The sequence below is a fragment of the Dipodomys spectabilis genome, unplaced genomic scaffold, assembly GCF_019054845.1.
Source record: "Dipodomys spectabilis isolate Male_0828 unplaced genomic scaffold, ASM1905484v1 ptg000299l, whole genome shotgun sequence".
Classification (NCBI taxonomy): Eukaryota; Metazoa; Chordata; class Mammalia; order Rodentia; family Heteromyidae; genus Dipodomys; species Dipodomys spectabilis.
In genome coordinates, this window is record NW_024870976.1 from 692556 (window position 1) to 706204 (window position 13649).

The window sequence follows — 13649 nt, forward strand, 5'->3', positions numbered from 1 at the left end:
ATCACTACCACTATGACCATCATCATCATCATCATCCTCATCACCATCGTGACCATCATCGCCTGTATGATCATCTTTATCATCACCATCCTTGCTAGTACCACATCACAATCATCATAACCATTATTATTAACATTGATATCATCATCATCATGGTCATCATCATTATTATCATATTGTTACCAAAATCATCACCATTATTGCCAGGCTCACTACCATCATCATCACCATCACCGTCACCATCATCATGATCATGTTACCATCGTCACCCTCACATTAACAGCAACAAACACATACTGAGCAATTACGTGCCAGGCCATGACCACATGGTGTGCTCCTTCTCCTTTCAGCATACAACAACGTTAAGAGACACCGAACATCCTCGCTGTGGCACAAAGGGGTCAGGCAGGCTGTCCAGGTTCATATGGCTAACATCAAGGGAATCCAGAGATTGAAGATTCTTGCCAGGTACCGATGGCTCATGCCCATTATCCCAGCTACTCAGGAGGCTGAGATCTAAGGATCATGGTTCAAAGACAGTTCAGGCAGGAAAGTCTGTAAGACTCTTATCTCCAATTATTTACCAAGAAATCTCAAAGTGGAGCTGTGGCTTGAGCAGTAGAGTGACACCCTTGAATGAAACAGGTCAGATATATCATCTAGGCCTTAAGTTTAAGCCCCAAATTGGCATCAAATAAATAAATAAGCAAATAAGCAAGCAAGTAGAGTCTTCCATCATTAACCTAAAATTCAGGAAGATCTCTGAGTTATTCCGCCTGTCGTATTCCTACTAGGTAGGTATTCCACATAACCATAGGTCCCTAGGGATTTCAGAGCACCCTAAAACACTATGCCCTACCATTTCTGAGCCCAGAAATGCCTTACTACAGATAGATTGGAGCAGTGTAACTTGCATTTCCTACATCATTTTCCACAGAAGCAAAAAGACAAAACTCAGTTCCCAACCTGGCCCTGAAGAACCCTCTTCAGACCACAGATCTGACTCAGTGACAGCTTGCGTCACTTCCTAACACCCTTCTTCCAGGTTTTTGGGTGCCCTCAGGCAGGGAGTGGGTGAGTCTGACGTGACAGCACTCCCAGTCCCTGGTAGACGGTTGTGCCACCAGCAACCCTGTCCTCGTAGCTGATGGAAGATGGCTTGAAGTGGAAGCACTCACCGTTCCAACAGCCACATCCTAGAACTGTGCTTGCTGATGACCCACTGAATCTTCTCCCCTCCTCTCCCCCTGAACAAATGCACCCGGTGGTCTTGGGAAGAGAGCCTAAGACCAAGGCCACTTCTGAGGCTGACACCCCTGGTGAACACAGATGCTGTTGACACCTTGAGACTGCTTAAAGTAACACACAACTCCACTTTGTCTGCCTAGTATTTAGTGGGACCCTAGCTGTAAGGGATGCGTGTCATACTGGGCTGAAGGAGACTCAGCTCTCATTCCATTTCTTCTTGAGTAAAGTCAATTGGACTGCTGAAAGTCGACCTTTCTACTCTTACTTTTCTTGTAGCAGCCACTCTTGCTGGGTATAAAAACAAGTGCCAATCAGGGGAACTGTTGGGGAAGTTAATGCTAATTCCTCTCGGCAGTGGTCTAGGAGAACGAATTTCAAGCTTTCAGCTCACAGGTGAAGAAGAAGACATCAGGAGAGAAGAGACCTTTCCCAGGGGCACACAGCATGGACAGAGGGGCTCAGATGCATACCTGGACCCCAGCCTCCGGCACAGGCTGCCTGTGGCCTCTAAACACAGCTCCCCAGAACAAACTCTGGCATCCTGGAGACTGCTCTTGCTGTCTGGGACCCTGCCTGATCATCGTGCCAGGAGCTTATGCCTGAGTCTGACACAAGCTGAGGAACACAGGGAGGCCAGGATTCCTTCTTGACCTCTCCCATCCACATCCAGAAACTCACACAAGCCTGGCCTTAAGTATCCCAGGAAAATAACTCACTTCCTACACCTCCAGGCAGTTCTTCCAAGGGTGTAGCTTGAATTGCTCCTGCTTGGGTATATAATACACTTAGATAGTGCCAGCTGGGCTATAGTGAACCTGATCAGGAAAGCCATCCCAGAATTCCCTCTCCTCCCTTGGCCTTGTCCTGGAGACAGAGCAGTGCCTCTCAGCCCCCAAGGAAGCTGCCACCAATGGCCTTCTCTTTCCTCCTAAGCCAGTGTCATTTCCCAGAATTCACAAGTCCCTGCCTAAGTAACAAACACCCATATTTTCCTTACTTTAAATTTGTTTTGCTAAACAAATCAATCGAGCACCAGATTACAAGGAGCCATAAATCTTCTGTGAGATAAGCATCTGTCATGTTGGATTAGCAACATCCAGTGTACTGTGAATTAATTTGCTAAGCCTTATGATGCTGTCCCCAGCACTTAACTTTAGTAATAACAAATGCAATTTGGAATAAATGGGAGCTTGTTTTCTCATCTGTGTCTACATAAGATGTGACAGAGAGTTCTGTTATGATGATGGCTTCTGAGTTTATTGAGGTGAAAACCAGAGCTTTGTAAAGCACTTGTAGGTACCTAGCACCAAGGTGGTGACCCTTGGGCATCCCTGAGCATCTCTAGATCCCTGAAGGAGGATGCATGGGCACAAGCCTAGGCAGGCCCCAGACCCTCTCCCTGGGAGCCCCCAAGCTCAGCCCCCAACCTGACCAGCCCTAGGCCTAGGAAGGCCCCAGGCCCTCTCCCTGGGAGCCTCCAAGCTCAGCTCCCAGCCTGGCCAGACCTATGCCTAAGCAGGCCTCTCAGGCTCTGTTCACATAGACAAACTGCTGAAGAGTGAGGATCCAAGAAGAAACAGCAGGTTCTCCTGTCTAGAGTGAGTGAGGGAGGGAGAGAGGGAGGGAAGGAAGGAGGGAGGGAGGGAATGAGCAAGGGAAGGAGGAAGGGAAGGAAGGAAGGCAGACAAGCAGAGAAGGAGGGAGGAAGGAAGAAAAGGAAGGTAGGGAGGGAAAAGGAAGGATAAAGGGAGGTAGAGAGGAAGGGAGGGAGAAAGGACGAAGGGAGGGAGGGAGAAAGGGAATGAGAGAGGAGAGAGAAGAAGGGAAGGAGGAGAGAGGGAGGAAATAAGGAAGGAAAGCAAGGACTGAAATATGAACACAGTCCACCCATGAAGCCTTGTCTGCCAAGGTAAGAGGAGGCACAGCAATCTCCTGAACCAGACTCCAGGAACTGAGCCAAATGTCCTTCAGGCCCTTCCTCCTTTGGTTCAGAAGAAACCCATGTGAGCTTCAGGGAGGCTGACCATACCACCATCCCCATGTATCTACACCCTTGAATGCCTTCCCTCCCTTAGGAAATAGCAGATGGCACTTTTGTCTGGTATGTGCTATTACCAGGGTCCATGTGTGAACTTCTGAGTCACTGTGAACCCCAGCCTGTCAAGAGAGGCCAAGGACGCCAGGCCAGGGGGAAAGGAGACCTGGCTGGGGGCTATTCCTGGTGCAGGGGCCGCTCTGGCCTGGGATGCTGCCAAGGTTAATCTTGGTAAAGCAACTAGAGGGTAAAGAAGGGAGAAAGAAGACAAGCAGAGCAGCAGGGACAGACATGGCTCAAGCCAAGGAGCTGCGGTGTCCACATGCATGGAGGACGGCAACCTAGAAGAACCAATGCCCTGTGTTCCGGCTTCACCTCTGGCCATCCCATCCCCTTCCTCCCCTCTCCCTCCTCCCTCCCCTCCACCGTACTGCAGCAGCCCTGTTACAAAGCTTCAGCTCACAATGATGGCAGTTTCTGCTCTGACTGGCATTGGCCATTCCTGGTACCGAAGGCCATTCCTAACCCTGGACCATGCTCCCCCTGCCCTCTAGGGTTCACACCCTTGGAGGGTCAGCTGTACTGGTCCCTGGAGACCAAGTTCTAAGGTTCCAGGACACGTGGCTGTGGGTAGATTGGGGTTCGCAGAGGCCCAGGATGGAAATGCAGCATCCACTTCCAAGTGGATGTGAAGTTGGGGCAGCACACCCTCCTTGCATCCACCTTATTCCCAAATTTACCGACACAGGAGCGCGCACCTGCACAACACGATACCTTGCCCCTCCTTCAGTCTTCACCCTGGAGAGGCTTGGTGTCCCTCCTGACCCGCACCATACCCTGAAAGCCCCCTCCAGACAGGAACCCTGGGAGAGGCACCTACCTGAGGTCTCCCCCAGAATCCTTGGGGGCTTGCTGTCTTTCCCGTTGCTGCTGGGACTGGTGGAAGGCTCCGTTGTGCTAACCCCAACAGGGATCTTTCTCCGGGGACCCAGGGACTCCGTGACCCCCTTAGTCTGCAGCGTCACGGCAGTAGCCGTGGTGGTGGTGGAGGCCGTGGTGGTGGTGGTGGTACCCACAGTTGTCTTCCGTGTCTGTAAGGTGGAGATGGTGGTGGGGCCAAATAAGCCCGGAAACGTGTTGGACTCTGGGGCCTCCTCGTCCCCTGTGGGGCCCCAGGCGATGAACTCAGTCTCTGTGGTGGGCCTGCTGCCTCTGAAGTCAAAGCTGTTGAATGCCACGTCCTGTATGTGCCGCCGGCCCCGCCGCAGGAGGCTCTGCTGCTCAGCCGCCCCACCAGCCATGGTAGAGGAGGAGGAAGAGGAGGAGGAGGATGTGGAGGCCAGAGAAGGGCTGGATTTGGCAGCAGCTGGGGGCTTAGAAAGACCCGCTTTGGGCACAAGGATGGCCACTTGGTCCCGAGGCCTGTGGGCCCGCCGGACACGAGGCGTCTGCATCTGTCCGTGGGCCCGTTCTGTGCGGGTTGCCCGTGGGCTCCACACGGGCGTGGGGATCCGGGCCGGCTGCCCGCTTCGCAGGTTCCAGAGCCGTGGGGGCCGCTGTGGGGGCCGTGGCAGGAGCCGGAACTCGGGGCCAGGACCCAAGGACTCACAGGATGGAAAATCCACAGCGAGCTGCATCATGGCTATCAGTATCCAAGCATGGCTTCCGAGGGAGCGGCCGGGCCAACGGATAGACATGGAGCTGCCAGGGAGAGAGAGAGAGGAGAGGTCAGTGGGAAGCAGGGAGCAGGGAGAGGGACCCCTCCCTGGGGAGGCATCTGCTCCCCCCATGCCAGGAAACTCTTCTGTAGAAAGACCTCATCTTAACCTCCAAGGAGAAACCCACACCCTTCCCACAGGGGCTCAGATGCCACTTCCTCTCCAGCACCAAGGACAGAGCCCACCGCGGGTCGGAGGCCTGAGCCCCAACCCTTGTTCACCAAAGCCCCCTTCAGTGAGGAGGGAGGTCCCATCCTCAGAACGATCCCAGGGCCAGCCTTGCCAGAATGTCCTGGAAGACCTGGCCCATAAGGACACCAAGCAGACATAGTGGCAGTGACAATGAGGCCTGTGGACCCTCCTGAGGTCCCGAGGGACAGGGGCTCCAGGGCCTCCAGTGCCCCCTGAGGCACAGCCCTGGAGGACACAGGCCAGCCTGGCCCCTTCGAAGTCACCGGCCTCCTCCTCCTCTTCCTCAGATCCCACACATCAGAGCAGGCTGGGTGCCTTCCTTCTGCATGGCGGAGTAGTGAGATCTCACATAAGCTCAAGTTTGCCAATGGTCAATTGTTTGTTCTGTGGACATTTCCACTCCCACTGTTTACCTCTGGCGGTGTGCCTTTGCCACCCCAGCCTCTGCCCCCATCAGCTCAAGGAGGGCTGAGACAGGCCCAACCACAAAACCAGGTGGGAGGCAGAGCTGCCTCCCAGGAGGCCATGACAGGAGAATTCACAGCCCGAGGAGACCAAAGTGTCTGAGGCCTACAGGCCAGACCCCTAGCCTGGATCCTGCCAGCATCCTGGTCCCTGTGCCCGAGTTTCCTTTCCACCACTGGACCCTGGAGCATCACGTGCCCATCCGAAGCACGGCGCAGAGACCACAGCGGGGCTTGGAGGGCGCAACCCACGCTCCCTCTTCACAGGCACGGGTAATTGAAGGCTGATTAGAGGTGCCACTCAAAGTCAGCTTTCGTCACCAACCCCCTGTCTGAAAGTTAAATTGAATCTGGAGCTTCCACAGCTGCTGGCGTGGGGGTGGGCAGGAGGTAGGGGTGCTGCGCGCGAGCCTGAACAGCTGGGCCAGCGGGCCGAGCTCCGCATTCAGCAGTTTCCTTACAGAGTCTTGTGTCTCTACAAAGGATGCGTCGGTGTGCATGCGCTGCGCCACTGTGTGCAGGTGAGGGGCATGTGAGTGTGACCCTGTGAGGGCACACGAATGTGTTGGCGTGACTGGGTGAGTCCGTGCATCAGTGAATAGGAGCCCGAGTGTGTCAGCACGGTGGGCGTGACGACAAACATGAATGAGTGTCCCTCAGGGTGAGAGACAGTGCAGGCACGCCCCAGTGTGTCTGTGAACATTGCTGGGAGCTGGTTGTGCACGCTCATGAGTGTGCGTACACCCCCACAGGTCTGGATGTACACGTGTGTTAGCCTATGTGTGTGCATGCAAGTGTGTCCGAGTGTGCCTTGGCCACGTGACTGGGTGGACTCTCGCTAACACGTGGGAACGAGACAGCTCCCAGGAGTCCTCCAGACAGCCGAGGGAAGGAACTCTGGTTAACGAGCGCTAATTACCAAAAAGGGCCAGTCCCCGAATAATACGGCCCAGGTTAATCAGAACGAAAGTGCTCTGCTGCGGAGATTAGGCAGCGCTCATTGAGTGCCTCCACGCCGGCACTGCCCCTGTGAAATTTCCCTGCACAAACAGGTTGGTGAGGGGCAGGGCCGCTGTCACTGCACACAGAAATCTAGGTCAGCAGAGGCTCCCTGAGCACCCCCCTTCCCCAGGACTGGCACTTCTGCAGCCACTGGTGACAGAGCATGGCTGAGCACCTTGGGTGTGTCCCCCTGGCTGCATGGCTGGACAGGACTCCAGCCTCAGGGGAATGAGGAGTTTGGGGCAGGTACAAGGTACAGGGTCTCACCGGGGCTCAGTAGTGCCCTATAGACCCCACCAGGCCTCCCTAAGCCACACTGGGCCTATCCAAGCCCTTCCTCCAGGACTCCCTAGGACTCCTGAGTCCTGTCAGGCTTTTGCAGGCCTCACTAAGACCTCCCCAAGCCACTGTAAACCCCTCTAGGTCCCACCACGTGCCGTGAGGTCTCAGCACATACCTCCAGGTCCCTAGACCCCACCAGAGCCCCATCAGGCCCTAACAGGCCCCTCTAGGCTTCCCAGACCTATTCCAGGCCCCATCAATCTCCCCAGGTCCCTGCAGGCCCCAGCGAGCAGGCTGAAGGACAGGAAATGGGAGGCAAACGCTCCCGCCTGCCCGCAGTGCCGGGTGAAATATTGCCCCAGGAAATTAAAACCCCAGCACCTAAGCCCGGGCCTGCCTCCCCAGCATAACTTCACACACAGGATATTTCTGTGATTTTTCACCAATCATGGGCTGTAATTGGTTACCATAGAAACCCCCTCATTTCCAAGACTCCCAGCTGTTATGCAGAAAACCCAGCATGGCAGAGGAAGCAGCTCCCTTCTCTCCTTCAGTCCAGTTTCTCCCCTTCATTGAAGGGGTTCAGAGAAAAGAGGGAGGTGGGTGGGTGGGAACCCAGCAACCCCCCCCCACATACACACACACTTGGGAGCCAGGAAACACGGGCCGTAGAGGACAGCAGCTCCCTCAAGATGGTCAGGACTGACTCTGTCCCGCGGGGTCCTGGGAAGGAGGATGTGGTCGGGCAGTGCCTGAGTGACGCCTGGCCCTTCCTTCAGGCCTGGCCAGGCCCCTGGGCTCGCTGGACTTCCTGACTCTGAGTCACTCTGGGCCTTCCTGGCTGGAAGCTTTGGAAGCTTTGGTTGTATCTCCAAGGACTCGTACAAGACACTGCCACTCCACAACAAAGGCCCAGACCTCCTGGATGGGCCTTGCCCCAGGAAGCCGCCATCGTGCTACAGCCATCTGCCAAGATGGAGGCAAGGCCTGTGTGCACTGCTCACCACTGTCATCACTAGAGCTGGAGGGTGACGTGCTACCCAGGAGGCCGGGCAGAGCTGGCACCCATGCCCCCACACTCTGGGGCACCCACAGGCCACCAATGATACCCACAAACCCAGCTACAGGACAGGAAGGCAGACCCTCCCCCGACCCCCAGGGCAGCAGGACTGGCAGAGAGGGGAATCCTGGTGCATTGTGGGGGTGGGGGAGGTAGGTGAACAGGCCCACATCTGTGAGGGGACAGTTAATTCCTTACAAGCAGCGAGCACTGACAGAGATCCTGAGATGAGATCCTACTCTTAAGATCCAACCAAAGCCGGCACACCAGTGTCCACGAAGCACCACCCAGCTGCCCAGAGTGCCCACAAGCCAAGCAGTGCCCGCACATGCTCAGACGGGCACTGCCGGGCCAGGCTAAGGCAGGAAGCAGGGACCGCGTGACGGTAGGAGGAGCCTTGAAGGGTGACACGAAACGAGCAGGTTCAGGCAGGGCTGCGAGTGACCTGGCCATCCCAAGAAGGGTCAGGAGAGAGAGAGCTCCGTAGAGACAGAGATGGCTGTCTACGGAGCTCGGGGAGGGGAGGGGAGGGGGTGGTTGCTTGCTGGGGATGGGGTTCCTTTGGGGGTGATGGAATATTCTAGAATTGACTGTGCGCCTTATAAAACCGTAAAGCCACTGAGCCAGGCACTTCCAAAAAGTAAGTTTAATGACATGTAGATTACACCTCTAACAAAATGAAGGGAACTAGACAGAGCAGGGGGTATGCAAGGGGACTGGGGGTGGCTGATGAGGGGGTCTCCACGCCTAATCCTAGAGTGTGATGGGTGGGAAGGAGGGAAGGCCTGAGCTGACCCTCGGAGCGGCAGGCAGGCCTGAATGCACAGTGGAGAATTCCAGCGTCCTCCGCATTGTACCCAGGCTCCCTGAGGGCTCACCCCCCCCCCCCCCGCTTGACCCACGTCTACCCCTCCCCACCAGGACAGGCCTGGACACTGTCATTCGAATGTCTCCAGGGACCTTTTTCAAATGCTAGCAGAGAGTAAATATTGTGCCACCTCCCCTTATTATGGCAGCTTCTTGATACTCTCCTTTGTCCCTTTTTTTATTGAGATCATTTATTTTTGTGCTGTGTCCTGGGACTTGAACTCAGGGCCTGGGTTCTGTCACTGAGCTTTTGTGCTCAAGGTTAGCACTCTACCACTTGAGCCATAGGACTGGCTCTGAACCATGATCCTCAGATCTCAGCCTCCTGAATAGCTAGGATTATAGGCGTCCTGGTTTAATAAGATCGGGTGGGTTGAGACTCATTGCCTTCTGTAGACTTTCCTCACAGGAGAAAAGTCACTGTCTTTAGGGGGCACGGATACCTCTTTATCTCTGAGGTTGGCAACATGAGCTTCTGGAAACTGCTGGTCCCTGACTCGTTGGGACACTGAGGCAGAGGGAGTGGGGCCTGGTGGAGACCTTGGGAGTCCAAGGCCATCCTGAAATCTTAGGATGGGACAGGACTGAAGAACTGCCAGACAGCTGGGCCGTCCGCCCCAGACCAGCTGCAGACCCCAGGCCAACATCTGCACCTGTCCCATGGCCCCTGCCTCTGAACCCCGAGAGGACAAAGCTGTGTGCTGGAGAGGTGAGCCTGAGCCTGGGCCTGTCACTTCCGATACGCCGTCTTTCCATCTCACAGCCGGAGCGTTTGGTCTGAGGTCTCCTCCCATTCTAAGCCCCGTGTGTCTGGAACCAACAACCCACAGGACACGGCTAACAGGACCCCAGAAAGGTTTGATCGGGGCCACGAGTTGCCCAGTTGGCCTTGTGTGAGCCCCTCGCCTGATGAGGAGGGGCTCGGCGGAGTTGCACCCCAGCCCCTAGCTCCACGTTCAGTCGCTTTCGGGCTGCGCCTTGACTCCCCTTTGGAACGCTTTTAGACTGACACAGAAGCTGCAGGAGTGCAGTTCGTTCCTGGGACTCTCCTCCCCGCTTTCCCTCCTGCACGTCACTCCACGCCTCACTGGCTCAGCTGTCACACTCAGGGAGAGGGGCCGGCGCAGGTGGCTGTTAACCAAACTCCATTCTTTATTCGGAGCTCGCTAGTTTGTGCCTGAGATCCCACCCGGGACGAAGTGTCCCGTCCTGGGCAGCCCTGGTCTCCTCAGGCTCTGCTCTGCTGGGAGCTCCTCTGATGCTTTGGACTGTGACGGCCTGGATGGGTTGAGCAGCACTGGGCAGGGAATCCGTAGCTGCATCTCCATCCAGCTTTGTGATTTGATGAGGGTCCAGGGCTGGGGGTGCAGTGCCCTCGGGTCCCCTCCCATCCAGGTCACCTGCTCTCCACAGTGTGGTGGACGCCACCGCCATCACCTGGAGGAGGCTTGCCTGCAGGGGTCACCCCTGGGCGGGGCCCCCCGCTGCCATGCTGGGCAGCTGGTCACTAGCACAAGGCACATCCTTGGGCTCACCCACTTTCTGTGAACTCTTCAAGACACGCCCACAGACTGCTGACAGCCAGGGCATGCAGGAGTGAGCACAGGCAGCCTGGCGTGTTGCCTGTCCCAACCGGGGGTGGAGAGAAGGCAGGACTGTCCCTTTGTTTAAAACCTCCCTCCACCCTGATATGTGGATGCTAAAGCCAAAATACAAGAAGATATGACAAAGTAACAGGACTCAAGAAACAAAGGACAGCCACCCCTCTGGTCCTATCATTGCTAAATGACTCCATGTGCTTGACCATATCTATGGTAGATATATGCATGCAATGGAAGGAAGCCAGGAGGAGGAACAGAAGAAGTGGGAACAGCCTACACTAAGCAAAAGGAAAAAAAGGCAAGCATCACCTGATGTGGAAAAAATAACTTGTACTGTCAAAGCTCATGGAATTCACAAACTGTATAGACCAGGATAATGGCAATTTGCCTTGTGAAGGTTAAAATGTGTTTGTGACTTTACCTGAGTATCACTATTCCACAATACTGCAAAATATGTGAAATTTATATAATCACCTAATCTCAATTAAAGAAAAAAAGTGAGAGAATGGATGGGTTAGGAGAGATGTGACAATGTTGTCAGACGCTTTGAGCTCATATACTGTTTTGTAGATTGGAAACTTCTTTGTACAAGTACTTAAAGATAATAACAATAAAAACAACTCCCTCCAGAATTCTAGGTGCTGTTGGGGCGACAGGACAGCCTTTGGAGGGCAAAACCCTGCTCCTTGCATCTCTCCTGGGGTGGGATGGGGGGGGGGGGCTGGAGGCCTGGGAGGGAGGCCTAGAACTCAAGCATGCACAGACCCACCTTTGCTTGTAAGAAAGCAGCTGAAGCTAGGCGCCAAGGCTCATGCCTGTAATCCTAGTTACCCAGGAGGCTTAGATCTGAGGATCACAGTTCAAAACCAGCTCAGGCAGAAAAGTCATGAAACTCTTATCTCCAGGGAACCACGAAAAAGCTCAAGTGGTAGAGCACCAGCCTTGAACAAGAAAGCTAAGGAGCAGTGTGTAGGCCCTGAGTTCAAACCCCAGTACCATCACAAAAAAATGAAGGGGGAGGAACAGGAAGAGGAAGAGGAGGAAGAGAAGGACAAGCAGGAAGAGAGGAGGAGAAACAGGAGGAGAAAGAGCAGGAGGAGTCTGCTTTTTGCAAATAGGAGCTGGTGGCATGGCCACACTTCTGTGGTGAGGGCACAGTGCCAGCCAGGCTCAACCTGGCCTCGGGGCAGAGCAAAGCTCCAGGGGAGGCCCACTTGCTGTGGGTTTGGAACTTAGGGTCCTCCGAGGCCCCATCTTGAGTAGCTGCTCCTCAGCGTGGTGGACCTGGGGTGAGGGAGAGGAAGCTGAAGCAGATCAGGTCCACTGGAGGACTGACGGGCTGGTAAAGGATGTTTTGGAAGGGGACTGGGGGCTTCAGTCTCTCCCCCCTCTTCTGCTTTCTGACCACCAAGGAAGCAGTTTTGCCCTGCCAAGACATTCCACCACACTTCCAACGCACCGCCGGGGCCACCGTTGATCACAGACTGAGATCTCCCACACAGCGAGCCAAACCCAACCTTTCCTCTCTCTGAGTGATGAGAGAGAGGGCCTCTGGTATTGGTTATGGTGACGGGAAGCTGACTGGAACGGGCCTTTCCCTCCCAGTCCTGCCTGACCTCCAACAGAGAAAATGTGCTTTCCTCCAGAAGAGAAATGGGATGTTTACTGAGAGGCGAGATCTCTGCGTCTGGGGCGGAAATGGTTCCATTATCTCTAATTTCCCCTCGGAGCCCACGCTGCTCAAGTTTCCAGGTGCTTCTACCCCTGGGAGGGAAAGAAGGATGCTGTCTACCAAGGCCGGTTCTTCCCTTCAGCCAACAACAAGCCAGGCTCCCCTGAGACAGCCAGGCCCAGATCGCCTAGCTAAACACCAGGAAAGGTACAGGCAGCCCCTCCGAGTCTCAGGCAGAGACCTGGCCGGGAGCCCTCCAGCCAGCCCAGGAAGGGAGCGCCCCTCACCCGCTCCTGGGAGGCAGGGGCTGGCTCCATCTTCCTCACGAAGGTGCGTTAGGCCCTGATTCACCACGGTGGTTTTGGTGGCTTCTGTCATTGTCGCGTCCGGTCACAGTGGAATCTCACACTGCTCCTGATTCAAAAGGCTCGAAAACAGCCCTCCCTTTCAGGAACCTCCAGGGTTCTCATCTCTAGCGGCCCCCACCTCACCTGTCAGGTGTGCCTGCCGCCGGGTCTGACTCGCGGGGGAGCGGATGCCAGAGCCGAGTTCTCCAGCACCCGGATCCCCCCAAGAGCCCGCGCCACTCTCCTTCCCCAGCGTGGGGGTCGGCAACACCCCGGGGTCCCCACAACACCCAGCCCAGGGTGGCAGGGCACCCCCTGGCTCCCTGCCTGAGGCTCAGGAAGCATCTTCCAGGTCCGGGAGGCACAGGTCAGAGCCCGGGATGTCCAGAAGGCACAGGGGACAGCACTGGACAGACAGCCCCTCTCCTCTGCCCACGGGGCCTCCTCCAGGCCAGGCCCCTGGCACTGCTGTGACTGGTTCTCTACCCCAGAAAAGGAAGGCCCACAGGCTGACCCAGCCTGCTCCAAAGTGCACTCCCCACCCCGGCACCCTGGGAGAGGTGTCCGTCCACCTCGCCCACAGGGTTCTGGGATCAAGCTCTCTCAGAGTAACGGACCAGCAGCATCTTTTCTGTTGGGACATCACGTGGACCGGTGCATCTGCACTGGGCCAGCCTCCCGTTAGTACGTGCAGGTCTTTCCCCAGCCCTCTTAGACCCACCGTGGAAGCACCTGGCGTGGGCAGCATCGTGCTGGCCTCAGACGCAGACCCGAAGCCCAGGACCTAGAGTATGAAGATGCTGGACTCGGGAGTCCCAACACCTGTTAGAGAAACTGGAGCAGACGCAACTTTTTAAGCTGTCTAGAACTTTCCTTCTTGGACGATCCACGTGGCTGCATTCAGCCAGGGCAGTGCCTGTGGGGTGTGCAGGGCACCCTGGTCGGCAGTGTCCACCTGTGGGGCCTCCCGGGGCCCAGGGGCCTCCACCAGCCATGCCACACCCTTGTGCAGAAGGCTCTGAGGGACAGCGTCCTGCACTTACAACAATCATCCCGACGCATCACTGGCTTTCATCCCGGGACAACCCTGTCCCCAAGGAGACAGCTACAGTGTCTGCGGACACATGGGCTTGGTACCATTCAAGGGTATGACCAACACCC

At 55.8% G+C, this 13649-nt stretch overlaps 1 protein-coding gene across 1 annotated transcript in view; it reads right to left on the bottom strand.

Annotated features, from left to right (window-relative positions):
- Nucleotides 1-12519, bottom strand: part of Ajap1 (adherens junctions associated protein 1) — a 66244-nt gene extending 53725 nt beyond the window's left edge. The window contains exons 1-3 of the mRNA XM_042701992.1: nucleotides 12429-12519; nucleotides 6069-6201; nucleotides 4164-4984 (exon numbers count right to left, since the gene is read on the bottom strand). Coding sequence (XP_042557926.1) covers nucleotides 4164-4984; nucleotides 6069-6201; nucleotides 12429-12519 — 1045 coding nt within the window. The remainder of the gene's footprint in view (nucleotides 1-4163; nucleotides 4985-6068; nucleotides 6202-12428) is intronic.
- Between the last annotated feature and the right edge of the window lie 1130 nt (nucleotides 12520-13649).